General features: G+C 40.6%; 1 protein-coding gene across 13 annotated transcripts; it reads right to left on the reverse strand.

Annotated features, from left to right (window-relative positions):
- Positions 1-3,503: 3,503 nt before the first annotated feature.
- On the reverse strand, positions 3,504-19,987 carry TBP (TATA-box binding protein). Of its 13 annotated transcripts, none has more exons than XM_067701484.1 (11): positions 19,688-19,987; positions 18,339-18,621; positions 16,371-16,437; positions 15,781-15,821; positions 15,435-15,635; positions 12,806-13,188; positions 9,828-9,915; positions 7,387-7,478; positions 6,174-6,341; positions 4,874-4,968; positions 3,504-4,181 (listed from the first exon to the last, which is right to left on the reverse strand). In XM_067701484.1, the coding sequence occupies exons 5-11, from the start codon at positions 15,486-15,488 to the stop codon at positions 4,102-4,104; spliced, it is 960 nt and encodes a 319-aa protein (XP_067557585.1). In that variant the 5' UTR covers positions 15,489-15,635; positions 15,781-15,821; positions 16,371-16,437; positions 18,339-18,621; positions 19,688-19,987; the 3' UTR covers positions 3,504-4,101. The 13 variants fall into 13 exon arrangements, with proteins under 13 accessions (XP_067557585.1, XP_067557586.1, XP_067557581.1 ...); XM_067701485.1 differs by having other exon boundaries at positions 15,435-15,638; XM_067701480.1 differs by having other exon boundaries at positions 16,340-16,437.
- Between the last annotated feature and the right edge of the window lie 10 nt (positions 19,988-19,997).

Genomic DNA, 19,997 nt, shown 5'->3' on the forward strand with positions numbered 1-19,997 from the left:
CCATCACTCAAGAGCATTTCTCCCCTAAAATTTGCAAAGTTAAAACAAGGAGAAAAATATTTGGGTAAAACCCCAAGAGACTTCCTGAGTTCAAAGAGAAGCTCTACTTCAAAACTGACTTTGGTCAGCCAGTGGCACTGCTTATAGACCAGAGACTGAAAGGTCTTCTCTTTCCATCTCCCCATCTCACAGCACTGTCCACATGGCAAGTAAACCCAAATAAGGACAGGGAATCAGCCACGGGAATCTCCCTGGGTCAGCCTGAGGGAAGGCTCTGAGGTAGCTTTCAAGTGAGGGATATTGTTTCCGATGCCTCTGTTTACACAAGCGGTTTCTGAATCGATGCCACCATCCACGCTAAGGCTCCTTCCAGCCCCAGGTGATTTATACTTGTGATAATTCCCAATTCTCTTGGTGCTGGGCAGGCTTCACTGCTGCGAAGGCAAACTTGGAGACATTGCTGTTGATCACTGCGTGAAGACCAGCAGCTAGTTCTGGTAACATCCCTGCTAACCCTGAAATGCACTGCCACCATAAACACATCTTTTTGGAGGTAATATCACTTGCTAATATCACTGACTTGGCTATTTCACTATAGTTTTTTATCAGGAAATCCTGGCCTTTTAGTCCATATCACGTGTGTGTGGATATGTATGTAATTTATATAAAGATACATAAAATACTGGACTAGTGGGGCCTTCATAGCCCAAACTATAAATCAGAAGTTTGCCCCAGTAGGACAGCATCCTGACTGCGAAGGACTGTTTAAGCAAATTGTTTAGGGTCTGTCTATTTGGAGAGACCCCCAGATTATGTAGACATTCTTGCAGGCATGTTGGTAACCCACCAAGCCATCCTTTAGGTGTGTATCCCTGCCGAGGTCTGGAGATGACAGCAAGTTCACTGGGCATTTCCATTTGGAGACAGACTTCCAGCACTGACTTGGCAACCATGTCCAAGAAAAGTAACTGGTTGAAAATAACTAAAACAAAAATACGAAAATTTAGATAAATAAAAAAAGCAACTCAGTTGCCTCTAGATACGTCAAGACATTTAAAAACCTTCATGCCAACCATGAAATGACCGACACATGTCACCCAGCAGCTGCTCCTGTGGAGGACATCCATCGCTACTGCCAACCCATGCATGCTGTCCCCCAAACCTCTGCTTGGCCCAGATACTGCCTGACCAGGCAGCTCACCCTACTGTAGAGAGCAGTGCAGTCACCTGTCCCTTTTTGATACATTGAATGCTGGTCTCATCATCCTTTGACAATTCAGAGATCACAGCAAAGAAAAAATGTTTCAGTGCTTTTGATATTCATATTAGTGGTAGTGTTCTGTTATTCTAACTAACTCATCATCCCACGTGTCTTTAAAAATTAAGCGTTCTCAGCGTAAAATACGTAATATAGAACTGATCAAATAAAAACCCTGTGGTCTGAATCTGGATTGGATATATCAGTACGAACTCATGAGGTATTTTATCTTGAAAACTTTCAAAGGGAAAGAAGCAAGAACTTATCCTGCTATGTGAAAGAAGTATATAACTATATAAAAAAGTATTCTAACAGATCATGAAAAAAATAATTAGAATTTTATCTTTTGCAACCCACTAATGAATTAGGGGGTCAATCAGAAGACGCCAATCAGACATTAAATCCCTAGCAAACACTACTTCCAGTCTTTACAAAGAGATCAAGGCTTTAGATGCAGCCACCCACCGGCAGGAAATGCAGAGGACAGAGGGACATGCTGGCTGCACCACCCTGAGTTTGCAAATAGCAAGACAGACTGTAAGAAACTACCAGCCAAACAGCCTATAAATTTCCTTAAATGAGATGGCAGGGGAACTTAAGGAATAAAGCAGACATAAAAACATCAATTTATTAAAATGGAAGACTAACCTATATTGGTGTTTAGGTAATTACTGTAAAAGGATAATGGTTATTTGGGTGGGTGGTGTTGCTGGACTGGTGCATAAGGAGTAACAAGAATTCAGTAAAGTGACTGGAAATAAATCTATCAGCAATAATTTTAAAGTCTTATGAAAAATGCCATTAATAATGAACTAAAATACTTAGGAATTAACTTTTATGTAATGTAAAGCCCTATATGAAAAAAATTATGAAACTTTACTGAAGAACCTAAAGGAAGACTCACACGTGGGGAAACAATTCTTTCTTGAATAGAAGGAGATTATACTGGACTGATGTCTTTCCGATTCATCCATACATTACTGACATCACTGATGACTGGAAAATGCAAGAAAAGGGTACCTCATACACCATGTTCTCTCTGGACTGTAACCTGGTATGGATCTATCAAAACCTAGAATGTATAAATGCTCTTAATACAGTGACTCCTCTTCTAGGCATGTTACTACAGAAATACCTGTACTTATCCACAAATACACATAAAAGGATATTCCCTGCAGCACCTGTTTATAATAGTAAAACACTACAGGTAACATAAATGACCATAATTACGGAAATGGTTAAATATATAAAGTTGTGTAACCATCAGATTACATCATGTGGCACCATCAGATTCCATTTCATGGCAGTATGTTTGTCATGGAAAAATGTGTATGATATAGTGACTAAAAAAAGGAAGCTATAGGGGCTTCCCTGGTGGCGCAGTGGTTGGGGGTCCGCCTGCTGATGCAGGGGACACGGGTTCGTGCCCCGGTCCAGGAAGATGCCACATGCCGCGGAGCGGCTGGGCCCGTGAGCCACGTCCGGAGCCTGTGCTCCGCAACGGGAGAGGCCACAACAGGGAGAGGCCCGAGTACCGCAAAAAAAAAAAAAAAAAAAAAAAGGAAGCTATAAAATCAAACATATGCTTTACTATTTTTTTCAATATGATAACAAAAGCACCCCCAAAAGAAAAAAACCTGAACAGAAGAGGGCTGGGGAGGTACCCACCAATCTGGTAGTTAACCTAGGGAAACAGACAGAAGGGAGAGGAAGGAAGAAACTTTCTGGTTTCTGAAAAAATATTTTTACAATTAAAAAGAAAAACACATGCCCGAACAATGAACCCCAAGAACTTACACGTGCTCACCTGATATTCATGAGAAAAACACACCTCACCAGTCAGTGGACAACCCCAGCTCTAACACTGAAGGCCTTTGGCTTAGAGCCCATGTTTGCCACTTAACGGGCTCTGTAACCTTGGGCTGACCCTCAGCTGGGGCCTACCTTACCCTACTTGTGAAAGAGGAACAAAACCTAACTGCAGCTTTTGTGAGAAGGCAACATATCTGGGAAACGGGAGGTGCTCAACGTATGGGACGTAATAAACATGTTTTGTGAGCAACTTAAAATTTTCAGACAATTCTTCCATTTTCACTGCAACATACAATGAAATGTTGATTGAAACAAACAACAAGCAAGCAAGCAAGCAAACACACTGAAATGGTTTCAGGCATTATATCTAAAATACGACTTTTTAAACAGTATGATCACATGATCTTACAAAGTTTCGTTTATAACATCAATCTAACACTTTTATAAACAGCATTTATTGTACAGAGTACTCTGAAGGAAGAAAAATATGTACAGCCATTTGTTTTCATTAATACATTTCTATTCTGTCCTGCAATACTGGAAAGGCGGAATGTGGCACAAAAATAACCCTTAGGAGTTACAAATTAGAAAACAACACTTTTTAAAAAGATTTTTACTTTTCTGGTAGAAATATAAAAACTGTGGTTTATGGGGAAGAAATTAAACAAAATAAAGTCCAATCGATTGTTGAGGTGGCTTTAACACTTAAAGTTTTGTCCCTTAAACCAACTTGTCAACAGCAGTAAGTGTTTAAAATCTAAATATAAATAAACGGGCAGCGCTGCCCAAATAGCAGCACAGTTCGAGCAACTTACAGTAACACTTCGGTGATCTCTGTGCAGAAATAACGCCCCCTTCCTGGCATCCCTACGGGGTACACATGCAGGGGAGCTTCACCTCGTGCTGCAACCTACAACCAGACATCCATCCTCTCATCACATGGGGCCGTCCACAACACCACTAAATGTACCAGAACTGATTTGTTTTAAAAAAAACAAGTGGGTGGGGGAGGCAGGAGTACATGACAGCCATTACGTTGTCTTCCTGAAACCCTTTAGAATAGGGTAGATGTTCTCAAAGGCTTCATAAATTTCTGCTCTGACTTTAGCACCTATGAAGACAAGTTGGAGTAGAGAAGAGTGTGAAACGGCATTTCTTAACATAAAACCACAAGCACAATTCTCTCCACACCTAGTAAGACAGATGCATTAAAACATTAACGATGGACCCTTGTCATAATCCTATTTTTGTTTTTAAGGTGGTATTTTTTTAAGTTGGCTTCTTAAAAAAATTACAAAAGCAGCGCCCCAGGTGACTCCAGCCTCCTTCCCCAGTCTGCCCATGTGACTGGTGTTGGGCTCTGGACTGTGTCAGAACCCAGCAGGGCAGCAGTCAGAGTGGCTGAATCTTATTCTCCCAATCGCTGCCTTCAAACAAGCTCTTTTGAATCTGCCTTTGTTGTCGCAAAATGATAATGGTGATGAACCCCAAAGTTTTAGACAATGGTACCCAACTTAAAACGCCATCTGTTATGCTGTAATGCCCACCTCCCCCTTCCCCACCAAGGTCATGCTTCAGCTGAAGAACCAGCAGGGCTGTGCTCTGACTTCCCTCGGCTCACTCCCTCTGGTGGGTGTGTTTCCCATCAGAGTGTTGGGGTCAGGGGAAGACAAAAAAGGGGCAAAGCTTCTTTACAAGTCACTAGTCAACTGTCCCGACACTGTGATATTACTTCTTAGCACTGAGAAAATGCCATTCTTCACACTTTCCAAACTTCGAACACTACTTCCTGTTGCAACTTACCTGTTAATACAACTTTTCCAGAAACAAAAATAAGGAGAACAATTCTCGGTTTGATCATTCTGTAGATTAAACCAGGAAATAACTCTGGCTCATAACTAGAAGGAAAATGGCAAAAACAGTTTAGAAATTAACAGCTGTTCATGCCTTTAGAAAAAATGGGGACCTGAACAAGGGAAAGTACTGAGTAAGCAGCAAACTAATGAGGAGGTGAAGCCCAATTCTTGAGGAGCATCACAGGAGAGAGGGCTCAAGTGAGGCCAACTTGTAACTGGCACTTGAAGACCAACTAACTCTATTTCTAATGAATCTGGATTTCCTGACATAAGAACAAGAGCTTTATAAATATGTTCTATAGTCTCTGACCTTTATCAAGTTTCATTCTGGACAAGTTTACACCGACTTACAAGAGCCCAATAATCATTCATTTATAAGATCTGACAGTCACAGTTTACCTTCTAATCATTCACATCTCATCTCCTTAAACTGAAATATCTCTAGCTGTTAACTTTGTTCAGGCAATTTAACCAAAGTGATAGAAAAGATACTAGTTGGAGACTGAATCTTTCCCTGACTATGTTGTCTAACTAAATGCACTATTGGTATGTTTTATTCTAATCCTAGTAATCTCATTTTCTTAGTTAGAGAGACTGAAAACAGTTAGGATGTGTGACTCTGTTTAACCTAGTGGAAAATTCAAGATAGGCTTCTCTGAGGAAGAGATGCTAGGGTGGATATGTGAAATGCCAGTGGGACTTTCCTAGGTGAAAAGTGATATAAGAGTGTGCCAGGTATAAAAGTGGGATGTGCAAGGGCCCTGGTGCAATAAGGGCATGATAAGCCTTGGGGGTGCTACGAGCAGAGAGGCTGGAGAGGTGGGTAGGGACCACCTGCCTTGTAAGTCTTCATCAGGAAGTAGCAGGGAAAATAAATGTTGACTAGCACAAAAGATTCAAACAACTGGGGAAAAAACTGATACAAGAGGTTGTGGACTTTGTTCATGTATTTAAAATGTATTTAGTGAGCAATAAAATGATAAAACATACAGAAGGGGAATCAATTTCATCCCAGTAAAGGGGACTTTTCGGTGTCGTTAAGTGAAATGACAGGGAAGTAGGAGGCTGGTGAGAATAATAGGTGTTACCAAAGACATCAGGAAGACACTTCAACATTAAATATACCTATAAGTATATCATTTGTTCTTACATACTAATTAGTTTGCACATGTTTTATCATGAACAATGTTTAAATAGATTATAAATTACTTGTTGCCAAAAGCAATCACAATCCATTTCAGACTCACCTACTGAACTGTTGGTGGGTAAGCACAAGGCCTTCTAACCTTATAGGGAACTTCACATCGCAGCTCCCCACCATATTCTGAATCTTGAAGTCCAAGAACTTAGCTGGAAAACCCAACTTCTGTACAACCCTGGCATATTTTCTTGCTGCTAGTCTGGACTGTTCTTCACTAGGGAAAGAAAAAGTGAAATGTTCATACTCAAAGACACCTAAAATAATTATTTAGATGAAAAACTTATAAAAAGTCCAAATTAGGAAAGATATTTTATAAAGTGTAAACTGGTCACCCCTTCCAATAAAGAAAAGCTCAACAGACATTAACAGTTTTATGTACAAAGTATTCCTGTGTCCTTGACAGAAAACTTAGGCCTACCAAAATGAATCCCTCTTCAATTCACCAAATTACTGATAGCCCTAGATTTTTTTTAAAAAAAAAGTTATTTATTTATTTGGCTATGCCGGGTCTTAGTTGCAGCACACGGGATCTTCATTGCGGCACACGGGATCTTTAGTTGCGGCATGTGGAATCTTTAGTTGTGGCATGCAAACTCTTAGTTGCCACGTATGGGACTTAATTCCCTGACCAGGGATCGAACCCAGGCCGCCTGCATTGGGAGCACAGAGTCTTAAGCCACTGGGCTACCAGAGAAGTCCCAACAGCCCTAGATTTTATACGTGTGAAACATAATATCATCATCACCATTATCATTAATATTATTGTATTTTAGCTCACAAATTTCTACTGAGATGAAAACTAACAAGCTTCATTTGGATAGGAAAATAATGATGAGACTTATACTCAAAGAATGCATACGCTAATTCCTCTTTTACGCCAAGTCTTTCTTTATCCATTCCTAGAAGTCATCTCTTGGACAAAACTATGACTTAGCAGAGCAGGGCTCATGTAACAAAAGCATAATGATAGCAGTATCATCGTCGACAAAAGGTTCTCAAGTGCAGGGTCATGAATGACAAAAATGAGGCATGCATACATGCTGAATTGTATGGAAATAAGGTGATAGCATACACCCTAAACTAATGCCTGGTTTTAAGAAAATGAAGTTACTGCTGTCTAAAAGTGATGAGAATCAACTATTTTAATAAGAAAGCAACAATAACATTTTATTAAAGTATTAGCCTAACACCTAGAAACCATGACACAGCCATTTCTTTCATAACATACAGACCAGGACAATGAACTCCTTTAAACCCACCTCTTGGCTCCTGTGCACACCATCTTCCCAGAACTGAATATCAGTGCAGTGGTCCGGGGCTCTCTTATTCTCATGATTACAGCAGCAAACCGCTAAAACAGCCAGAGACAATAGTTAATGATGTCATGCCAGACTGCTGACTTCTGTCAGGAGAACTAGACAATGAGAAAAAACACCCCAAATAGTAAGAAGGACCTGGTACTTAGTTATCAAGATATCTGTCATGTGTTTCCATACAGGGCTCCCTTACATCACCATGTGCCACACATCTTTTGCATATGGAGCAAGCACACAAGTTGTGACTCTAAGGCGGCTGGACCAAGATCTCTGTGTTCTGTCATACACATCCCAACACCTGAAGACAAGGAATATTTGCAAAAATATCTTTAACTATAAATTTTGTTTTATTAATTTTTTTAGACAAATCTACTGATAAACCTTTTCCACATCCAGAAGGAATTAATAAATCAGATTACAAGCATATCAACGCATAGTGACGTTACCTCCCGTTTCCAATACTTTAGAAACTGAATTGGTGGATTGGCATTTATATAAATGTAATGGCCTCAGTGACTAGGTTACATGATACAAAGCAAAAAATTAGTTTCAAAATAACTGAAATTTAATATCTGCTATCTAATTACACATGAAAAAATTCGTATTATTTCTAATCAAGATCACTCTTTGACAAATTAGATTGCTTTCACAATTTTAGTTTAAAAACTACTATATGTCTTCTCTCTGATTTTACCACCATGTAAAAATGCTAGCATTATATTCTAGTTTATACAAGTCCCAGGAAATGCCTAATTATTTTGCATTTCCTAAATTCCCTCTACTGGTTTTATTGCTTGGATAACTAATATCATTTCATTAGAAAAAATTATGTAAAATCATGTATTCAACTTAATAAAATTATGACAAGATTAATTCTTATAATGCTACATTCATATGGACTTTCCATATGCATTAGGCTGTTTTTTTTTTTAAATAAATTTATTTATTTAGTTTTGGCTGCGTTGGGTCTTCATTGCTGTGCACGGGCCTTCTCTAGTTGTGGCGAGCGGGGGCTACTGTTCGTTGCGGTGCGCGGGCTTCTCATTGCGGTGGCTTCTCTTGTTGCAGAGCACGGGCTCTAGGCATGCGGGCCTCAGTAGTTGTGGCTCACGGGCTCTAGAGCGCAGGCTCAGTAGCTGTGGTGCACGGGCTTAGTTGCTCCGCGGCATGTGGGATCTTCCCAGAGCAGGGATCGAACCCATGTCCCCTGCACTGGCAGGGGGATGCTTAACCACTGCGCCACCAGGGAAGCCCTAGGCTGTTATCTTAAAATCAGAAAATTTGTAGGTATTTTTCCCTTAATCTTTTTATTATAAAAAAATCGGCAGTTATACAAAGGTAGAAAATATAATAAACTTCTTGTACTTATTATCCAACTTTAACAATTATTAACTTTTGGCTAATCTTGTTTCATCCATATGTCCCTTTCCCAATTCTCCAACTGGACTATTCTGAAGTAAATTCCAGGTAGCATGGCATTCGATTCTATATAGTTTTCAAAACATAAATGGGATCATACTATATATTTTGCTCTGTAACTTCACATGATCCCCTCACAATGAATATGTCAAACTTCATCCTGTGGACTGCTGTATTCCTAGAGTCTCTATATATTTTGCTCTGTAACTTCACATGATCCCCTCACAATGGGTATGTCAGACTGCATCCTGTGGACTGCTGTATTCCTGGAGTCTCTATATATTTTGCTCTGTAACTTCACATGATCCCCTCACAAAGGATACGTCAGACTGCATCCTGTGGACTGCTGTATTCCTGGAGTCTCTATATATTTTGCTCTGTAACTTCACATGATCCCCTCACAAAGGATATGTCAGACTGCATCCTGTGGACTGCTGTATTCCTGGAGTCTCTATATATTTTGCTCTGTAACTTCACATGATCCCCTCACAAAGGATACGTCAGACTGCATCCTGTGGACTGCTGTATTCCTGGAGTCTCTATATATTTTGCTCTGTAACTTCACATGATCCCCTCACAATGGATACGTCAGACTTCATCCTGTGGACTGCTGTATTCCTAGAGTCTCTATATATTTTGCTCTGTAACTTCACATGATCCCCTCACAGTGGGTATGTCAGACTGCATCCTGTGGACTGCTGTATTCCTGAAGTCTCTATATATTTTGCTCTGTAACTTCACGTGATCCCCTCACAATGGATGTGTCAAACTTCATCCTGTGGACTGCTGTATTCCTGGAGTCTCCTACTTGGCAGCTAGTCAATAAAAATGCTGCATATTTTGCTTTAAATCCTTGTTTTGCTGGTGTCAACAAACTTAAACACAACATATTCTTTTTGATCTAGAGACCTTTGGAAGAAAATTCTGTATTATTATAGTCTGAAATACATTAAAATTGTTCTGACCTTGGGATTATATTCAGCATTCCGGGCACGAAGTGCAATGGTCTTCAGGTCAAGTTTACAACCAAGATTCACTGTGGATACAATATTTCTGTAAGAAATTGGAAAAGAAAACATGATTATTTACTGTTAGTGTTAGATGATTACTTAGAAATTGTATTCTTTCATTAGAACTAATTTAATGAAATTTAATGAGATTAGTTTAATTTAAACTATCTTAATTTTTTTAATTAAAATTTTTAAAAATTGCTAACATTTATTAAGTGTTTAAACAAGTACCAAACACCATGCCAACATTTTACAAAGATAATCTCACTTAATACTTACAATGCACTATGAAGTAATAACTATTTAGTACTGCCATTTTCAGATGAAGAAGCTGAGGCTTAAGTGGGGGTAACTTGCTCTGTATACACATGGTTCCTAAGTGAGGTAGGACTTTCTCACTTCTCTCAAAATAAGTATCTTTTGGAAGAACAAAAGTTCAATTATCTTTGACAAAGGAAGAAAACCAGCTTTTTCCTCTGATTAACCCTCAGTAAGTCAAGAAAAACAAACATCACCATTTATTATCTGGGTCCAATGAACACTTTTCATTTTTTAATATTCTTATGTAATTTTATAAATAACTTCTAAATGAGCTGTAACATCACTCTCTTGTGAACACTGACCCCAGGTTGCAAATGCATCTCCAACTGTTCCAGCTCATGGCTGCTTCTGGGTCTTTTTTTGGCACTGTCAAAATGCAATACCTTTGAAAACCTGATAGCTCATAATTAGGTTGGAAAGAGGTTGGGTGTCTTCTTTAATACACAATTGTAATGCCAGTTAGGTTGATCAACTCAATGTTCTCATTTCTACATCACCTATTTCCTTCCAATCAATTTTACATACACAAGTTCACAGAACTTTCTTATCTATTTTATTTGTGTAGAATTGGTAGTAACATCCCTACTTCCTTTTCTGATTTTAGTAATTTGAGTCTTCCCTTTTTTTGTTAGTCTAACTAAACGTTTGTTGATTTTTTTCAAAGAACCAACCTTTTGTTTCATTGATTTTCTCTACTGTTTTTCTTTTCTCTATTTCATTTATCTCTGCCCTAATCTTTACTATTTCCTTCCTTCTGCTAGCTTTGGGGTTAGTTTGTTCTTTTTTCAGTTGTAACATTAAGTTATTGATTTGAAATATTTTTGTTTGTTTTTTGGCTGTGTTGGGTCTTCGTTTCTGTGTGTGGGATTTCTCTTGTTGCGGCGAGCGGGGGCCACTCTTCATCGCGGTGCGCAGGCCTCTCACTGTCGCGGCCTCTCTCGTTGTGCAGCACAAGCTCCAGACGCGCAGGCTCAGTAATTGTGGCTCACGGGCCTAGCTGCTCCGCGGCATGTGGGATCTTCCCAGAGCAGGGCTCGAACCCGTGTCCCCTGCATTGGCAGGCAGATTCTCAACCACTGTGCCACCAGGGAAGCCCTCTTGTTTTTTAATGTGATCATTTGTAGGTATAAATTTCACCCACAGCACCACATTTGCTGCATCCCATATGTTTTAGTATGTTGTGTTTTTGTTTTCATTTGTCTCTAAGTATTTTCTAACTGTCCCTATGATCTTCAATCCATTGGCTGTTTAAAAGTGTGTTATTTGGACTTCCCTGGTGGCGCAGCAATTAAGAATCCACCTGCCAAGGCAGGGGACACGGGTTTGAGCCCTGGTTCAGGAAGATCCCACATGCCATGGAGCAGCTAAGCCCATGCACCACAACTACTGAGCCTGCACTCTAGAGCCCACGAGCCACAACTACTGAGCCCGTGCACCACAATGAAGAGTAGCCCCCGCTCGCCGCAACTAGAGAAAGCGTGCGCATGCAGTGACGAACACCCAACGCAGCCAAAAATAAAAATAAATAAATAAGTTCGTAACAAAAATAAATTAAGAAAATACAAGTATGTTATTTAATTTCTACAATCTTGTGAATTTTCTGGGACGCTTTGTGGAATACCAGAAATATTACGGTGTTGGCAAGAAACAAACACCCCATCTGAACTAGGTAGAATTTACGATTTAAACCAAAGGTGCAAACTTAAATACACATAGGAGCCAGCTAAGTGTTAAAAGACAATAGGGTATGGTGTTTATAGAGGTGAACTAACAAGTGCTTATCTTTCTAAAATCATTAAGATTAAAATTATTTTGTTTTTAAAATTGTTTCAGATCAAACAAACACCCACGCAAGATTTAGGCCACTGGATAAGAGTCAGGATCCATGGTTAAACATTACTTAGTTCTAAAAATGATCAGGAATGACTTACAAGAAAACTGGGTAACATAGTTGTTACAAATATCCCCTGATATGGCCATAAACTGCCTAAAGGCAAAAGCTATATACTTCTCGGCGACAGATATTTAAGAATATTTGGTTTTCAGGAAGGAGAAATTTTCCCTACCCGTCCCCTACCCCCCAGTTCTGTTACATACAGGACCTAATTCAATTAGATAGAAAAATACATTTAGGACAAGAACAGCCATCCTCAGCTTGTGGGAAGGGCACAGTTCTTCAAAAATTTACATGCAGCCCTTACAATGACCAATGAAGGAAAACAAGGACCACTATGAACTATAATGATTCTGTGACTAAGTAATTAATCTTCCCAAAAACTAAAAATATCACACGGGAAGGAGACTACATAAAGCTTCATTTGGTAAATCAGCTACAGCGAAATGTCTACAATAACAATAATGCAATCTAAATTGGACTTCATTGGCCCAAACATATAAGCACAGCTACTAAATTTCTGAAGATGTTATGAGAGCCTTTTACTGGGGGCACTGACTCACTAAGACAGCTTCCCCTTTTCTTTTTAAAGCGAGTTTTGATGCATGATCGCCATTAGTGCCACACAAATAACTCAATCCATCTGAGAACAAAGAACAGCAGCACAGTTCCAGTGGACCCCTCCAGGGCAGGGAAAGGACGTACAACAAGTACTCACTGCAGCTGCGGCACAATCCCAGAGCTCTCCGAGGCTGGCGTGGCAGGGGTAATGGGGGTCATGGGAGTCATGGGGGAGGGATACAGGGGAGTGGTGCCCGGCAAGGGTGCGGTCGTAAGAGTCTGTGAGTGGAAAAGCTGTGGTGTCTGGCCCGAGGCCCCCTGGGTCGCCTGCTGGGAGGTCGACTGCTGAACGGCTGCCACTGCCGCCTGCTGCTGCTGCTGCTGCTGCTGCTGCTGCTGTTGCTGCTGCTGTTGCTGCTGCTGCCTTTGCTGTTCTTCCAAAATAGACAGACTGTTGGTGCTCTGAATAGGCTGTGGAGTCAGTCCTGTGCCATACGGCATCATCGGACTAAAGATAGGGATTCCAGGAGTCATGGCCCCCTGTGGGAAGTTAGGAGAACAATGGGTTAGGCTGGCTGGTGTTTGTGTCTGTAGGACTTGGCTGGTAGAACAGCAGATGAGATTTGCAAAGACAGGCACCTTCCGAGTACAAAGGGGGTTATATAGCAGTAATGGGGAGGAACTTGCTGTTCTTACACACATCACTTTCTTCTTCAGCATAACACAGTAGGTAAGAGCTTAGGATGTGGAAGCAGACCTGGGTGTGAAATCCAACTCTGCTACTTACAACACGTGAGAATTTAAGGAAGCTCCTTAACCCTTCAGGCTCTAGAGGATAACAATGCTTTAAGACTTAGAAAAAAATCGAGAACTTCTACTCTTTGAAAGATACCATTAAGAAAATTAAAACTTGGGACTTCCCTGGTGGTCCAGTGGTTAAGAGTTAAGAACCTGGCTTGCAATACAGGGGACGCCGGTTCGATCCCTGGTCAGGGAACTAAGATCCCACAGGCTGCGGGGCAACTAAGCCCATGTGCCACAACTGGAGAGCCCGAGTGCCGCAACTACAGAGCCCATGCGCTCTGGATCCTGTGCACCACAATTAGAGAGAAGTCCGTGCGCCACAACTAGAAGAGAAGCCCGTGCGCCACAACTAGAGAGAAGCCCACATGCCGCAACGAAAGATCCCATGTGGCACAACTAAGACCCTACGCAGACAAAAAAATAAAATAAATAAATATTTTTTTTAAAAAAAGAAAATTAAAAATTAAGCCACAGACTACGAGAAAACATCTACCATACATATATCTGAGAAAGAACTCATATCCAGACTACATAAAGAACAATCAAAATTCAATAAAAGATGAAAAAACAGACCAATAAAGAATGGGCAAAAGATGTGAAGGACATTTTACAAATGAAGATCTATAAATAGCTAATAAGCACTTGACAAGATGTTCAAGATCATAAGTCAGAGGAAAATGCTTGTACTTCTAGAACGGCTGAAGTAAAAACCCAAGGGCCGGTGAGCACGTGGAGCAACTAGAACTCTCACGTGTTGCTGGCAGAGCCTCAGAACATGCTTTCTTATAGAGTTAAACATGCACGTACACAATGACCCAGCAATCCCACTCCTGAGTACTCACCCAAGAGAAACAAAAACATAGCAGACACGGAGAAATGTACACAAACGCAAAGCACCTTTATTCACAATGGCCCCAACCTGGAAACAACCCTAATGTCAGCAACTGGAAAATGGACAAACTGTCGGACACCCATACAACAGAGTGCTACTTGGTGATAAAAAGGAACTTGCTGATACACAAAGACAGACACAAATAAAAGCATATACTGGTATGGTGCCATTTGCATGATATTCTAGAGTAGGCAAAACTATCTCTAACTCTGGAAAGCAGATCATTAGTTGCCTGGAGCTAGGGGAGTGACTGCAAAGGGGCAGGAAGGGACTTTTAGGGTGATTGAAATGTTCTATAACCTTCACAGGTGCATACACTTATCAAAACACATACTTAAAATGGGTGTTTTTTGACTTCCTGGTGGCACAGTGGATAAGAATCCACCTGCCAATGCAGGGGAAACGGGTTCGATCCCTGGTCTGGAAAGATCCTACACACCGCGGAGTAGCAAAGCCCATGCGCCACAACTACTGAACCTGCGCTCTAGGGCCCGCGTGCCACAACTACTGAAGCCCACACACCTAGAGCCCGTGCTCTGCAACAAGAGAAGCCACCGCAAGAAGCCCGTGCACCACAACGAAGAGTAGCCCCCGCTCGCCGCAACTAGAGAAAGCCTGCTCGCAGCAACGAAGACCCAATGCAGCCAAAAATAAATAAAATTAAACCTTAAAAATAATAGTGTTTTTATTTAAGTATGTAAACTACACTTCAACAGAAGTTATTTAAAAATTTAAAAGTAGCTACGTTATTTGGAACCTTAAACATAAAAATGAAAAGAAAACTAGAAAATAATTTGGTTAGAGTTATCTCCAAAATCAAACACCCTATAATCACTCAGACCACTTTCATAAGTGCTTATCAAAAGATTAAGTTTTACAAATACACATTTTAGCTTCCAAACAAACTCCCCAAATCAAACACTATCATGTTTATTCAAAGCCTAATAGAACTTCTCAATGAAATAAAGGAGGCTTAAAAAATATAAATCCATTTTCAACAACAGATGGTTAAATTCCCTTGCTTCCCTTTTACACTGTCTCTAACAATGCAGATTCTGTCCTACGTGTACCCTCCCTCCAGTTGTATTACCTGAGGGGAGGCCAGGCCCTGGGCATAAGGTGGGAGGCTGTTGTTCTGATCCATGAGGTTCACTTTCTTCTTGGCAAATCAAAAACCTTTGGACTGGGAATCACCTCAGCATTCAGTCTTTTCCTAGAGCATCCCCAGCACACTCTTAGCGACTTCCTCAACTCTCTGGGTTATCTTCATGCACACCAAGAAACAGTGATGCTGCTTTGAAAAAAGTTTGAAGTTTAATGTAAGAATACAGGTAAGCTATACAGTCTTATAAACCAGTTTCATGGTTAAACAAAAAACAAACAAACAAAGAATGAAAAAAACCAACGAAACTATTTTGGAATATATTTCTTTTTACCTTACAAAGCTGAAATCTTATTCCTTCCACATTTCCTGTGACTGCATGCAAAATTGCCAACAGAACAAAAATTGTTTTTTTATGTGTTTAATTTATAGTCTTATAATGTTAAAAATTGAAGTACATAATCAGCATTAAAAACTTTTGGGGAAAAACACCCAGGGAAAACAAATTCCTAAGGAACCTGTCATATCTGAGTAGAAATATTTATTATGCATTGTATACACAGCGCTATTAGGCTAAATTCAAGTTTTAAAATATTCCATTCAGCATTCTATCCTCTACAATGTCTTGGGCATTAAGTTTAATAAATTTTGAATTGGATCCAATACACTTTAGTGTGCTCATTTATTGAGCAACTACTTTAAATAAAACACTGTGATAGACGCCGTACAGACATAAAAATAAACATCATGTTTTTATATATGTAATAACTTTAATTCTTCAGAACACATAAATACAAACTATGCCTGTATCTGGCTTTCCTTAAATCATGTCTTTACTGGCTACACGTTTGAAATTTCTTTTAGTCAAAAGAACCGAGTGACTGATGAACTACCTTTTATTGTTTAGTTCAGATGGACTCCTACCGTGCTCAGGATTGCTGTGAGAACTGACCGATTCAAACAGGACTGATTAACACCTCAAGAACAGCATCTAATTATCACACAGTAAGCACAGGATAAATGTTAGCTATTATTATTAGATTTCAGTTTAAACATTACCATCTAATAAGATATTCTCACACAGAACTTACAGATCTTAAAGTTACAAGTTATATGTCAAAGACACACGTGTAACTCAAGCATGTACTGGTACAAAATAAGCACTCAGAAAGAATCTGATAATGACTTTGAAAGGACAAAGGACCCCAAAGACTATATATCCTACATATTCATCAATGGAAAACAGACCAAAAAAAAGAGAAAACTCTGCTTCAGAAAACATCAGACATATAAGAAAATTATGCTCTTTCAGACATTGTTATCCTCTTACAACAACAGAAGTGCTGCAAATATAAAAATGAAGAGGCATTTGATCCCTGGCATCAAAGAGTTCAATTTGAAGGATTTGTAAATAATCACTGCAAAACTTAAGTGCTATAATAGCAGATATGCACTATGCTAAGCCCCTTGAGTGAAGAAATCAGCAATATATGTCTTTGTAATCTCTGTACTTAGTACAGGGCCTGGCATATAGTATGTGATCATGAATGAATGCATACATGCTACACAAAAGAAGACAATATAACTGCCAAGTGTTTTGAAGAGTATGTTCATAAAGCAGGGACCATATGACTTGGGTCTAGCAAGGTGAGAAGGAATTTATATTCAGCATTTCAGGCAGAAGAAAGATGAAGCAGAAAGAGACAAACACTGAAAGAGCACGCAGTATGCAAGCAACAAATTTAGCATGACTGCATGGAACGTTCCTGCAGGGGATGAGACAGCAAATATAAGTGAGGTCACATTATCAGGATTCTAAGTCATTATTACATAAGCAATATGAGCAGTGACAAGATTCTGAAGTGCACCATGAGTAGATCTACTTTGGCAAGAGTGTGGATGAATTCCAATAGATAAAACTGGAGGCTGGAAGTTCGGTTTAAGACTCACTGCTGTGGTTCAGGCAAGAGCTAATGAGGGCAGGATTTAAACCACTCATTAATATGACTACAGATTATCCAGAAACTGGTGGCTCCAGACCCCTTTTTACAAACTAAGTCTAGAGAACAAATCTGTGGAACTAGGTTGAGGCCTCATGTAACCATTTTCAGAGCTCATCTCTCACTCCCAGTGATGGAACTGACCATCTTTCCTCCCCTGTGTCATTAAAACCGCACAACTATTACCGCACTACTGTATCCTCACAAAAGAGAGTTGTTTGCAGAATCTCCTCATTTTTTGGTCAAATTCGATATTTTTTGGAAATAATCACTGATAAGGGAAAAGACTCAATTAATTCTGCATAGCCTTCTAGTGACTGCATATGTAAATCAAGCATAATCTTTTCAGAGACGTCTACCTGGAGTTTTAAACGAGAAAATCACACAGTCCAGGGCCTAGGGAGGGAGACCTCGTAAGTAAAGTGGTGTGTATTTGTATCTTAACGCTCTAGCGTGCCTGAACTCTCCGGCCTCTGACAAAACGTTAAAAAGTCTCAAGCGCAACTTTATTATAAAACCACCACTGCTGGTAGCAAAACAGGTGGGCACAGGCCAGGGTGAATCTCCCTTTGAATATCGAGAGGAATTAACGGATGGCAGGACATAAAGACTCCGCGTCTTGGATGCGCGGGACTGTCCTGTCTCAGGCCCCTCTCAGCACCCTGCACCACACGCTCGTACTATGGGAAGCCGCTTTCGAACTACGGCAGAGGAAGGCACTCGGTGGGATAGGCAGCCGGTACAGGCCGAAGCTGCGGCAGCACGAGCGGGAGGAACAGCCCCCGCGCGGTGTCCCCGTCCATTCCGCGCCTCCTCCCACCATCACCCCAGGGCCCCGCTGCAGCGGTCACCTCTACACGAAACCTCAGAGAAAAGCTCAAAGGGCTGTTACCTGGAGTCACTGCAGAGACAACTAACAGTCGGCGAAAACGACGTTAAGCCGCAAACGGCCCAGGCGCCCGCTACGGCGACCGTTCCCGACCCTACAGCACTCCTGGCGCGCGTTGTTAACGTCACTTCCGCCAGTTCCGCCCTCGGCTTCGGCCGGCAGCCCACCGTGCAGCGCGGGCCATGGGAAGTGTGGGTGTTGCGTCACTTCCTGTGATTTGCTGGGTATTCGGCTTAAGGGAAACAAGGGGCGGGGCGGAGCTCTTCTGCCTTCCGGCGAGGCCACCCTGTCAGAGTATTTTACGATTGGTTGTTGCTGGATGTAGTAGGCAAGACTGATTTTTAAATGTTGACTGTTTAAACCGACTAGCGATGTGACATTTAGCAAGTTACCAGACCTCTCCGCCTCAGTTTCTTCGTCTGTAGGATGGAGTAATAATAGCACGTGTCCTCTAAGGACTGTGAGATGGATTAAGGAAATGCATGAACAGTGCCTGGCACATGGTAAGCATGTTAGCTATTCTCAAACATGTAGAATGATAAAACAAACAAACAAAAAACACACCTGGTTTACAAATTCGATTATATTTTAATTCTGCTGCTACCATCTTATGCAGTATTTTTACATTGGTCACAAAGAGACTATAGGTAGTTGGACCCCAGAGTACCTCTCCTATGGCTCATTTAGGCATAATTACATGTTGTAATGCTTTCCTTTGTACTTCATATAATCAATGAGGTTGTGAGCTCCTTAAGGATAGGAAATGTTTTACAGAATTTTTCTATCCAGGCCAGTACCTGAATAAGTACAATACTTCTCTGTCCATAACCATCAAAGAAAATCCTTTGTTTAAGTATGGGGAAAGTTTTAATTAAAAAAGTACTTTTCAAAAATCTTCTCTGCTTCCAGAATTGCATGTATATATCAGACAGTCCATTCTATATTAGCCAGCTGCTTGTCTGCTTTTTTACATAACATTTTTAAATTGTAAAATATAATATTCATATACAGAAGTACATAAACCCATGTACAGATTAACAGACGGTATTAAATCAAGTAAAGACAACCAGTACTGCCAGCACCACGACCCGTCCCCAGCCACACAGGCCCTTCCTACTTACTGTGTACTCCTAAAGTATATAGTATGTATTCTTTTGCTCAACGTTAGAAGACTCATCCATGTTGATGTGCCTTCGCTCTAGCTGAAGTAGGTTAATTTTTTGCTGTGACACATCCCTCAGTTGCTTTATCCATCCTGCAGTTTATGGACATTTAGCTCATTTCTACTTTGGGGCCGTTAAGAACAATGTTTTATGAACATTCTTACACGTCTTTCTGGCCAGGGTACATACCTCTGCGTGACACTGCTGGGTCATGATGCGTGTGTATTTTCAACTATGCCGAGTAACGCCAATCCCTGTTCGAAATATGGCTGTACCAATTTACGCTCCAATAGAGTCTTCGAGCTTCCGTTGCTCCATAGTTTTGCCAATTTCTTTGTAAGGTCAGACCTTAAAATTTTTATCCATCAAGAGTGATTTCGAATGTTTCCTTGGGAGAGAAAGCCTTTACCTCTCTGTCAGCTCTCTTGGAAGAGCGTGCGCCGGCTACTCACCGGAAGGTTACGGCGCTTGCCTCTAGGACCAATGACCGGCGTGAGAC

This window comes from Pseudorca crassidens, chromosome 13 (genome assembly GCF_039906515.1).
Source record: "Pseudorca crassidens isolate mPseCra1 chromosome 13, mPseCra1.hap1, whole genome shotgun sequence".
NCBI lineage: Eukaryota > Metazoa > Chordata > Mammalia > Artiodactyla > Delphinidae > Pseudorca > Pseudorca crassidens.

Bases quoted from the DNA above. Each gene is read 5' to 3' on its own strand.
- TBP (XM_067701487.1), bottom strand. From the start codon at position 15,488: ATGGATCAGAACAACAGCCTCCCACCTTATGCCCAGGGCCTGGCCTCC. The intron at 4,969-6,173 runs GTGAGTCTGAAA...TTTTCCTTCTAG, and splicing joins ACCCACCAACAGTTCAGTAG to TTATGAGCCAGAGTTATTTC. The intron at 4,182-4,873 runs GTAAGTTGCAAC...TTGTCTTCATAG, and splicing joins TGGAAAAGTTGTATTAACAG to GTGCTAAAGTCAGAGCAGAA.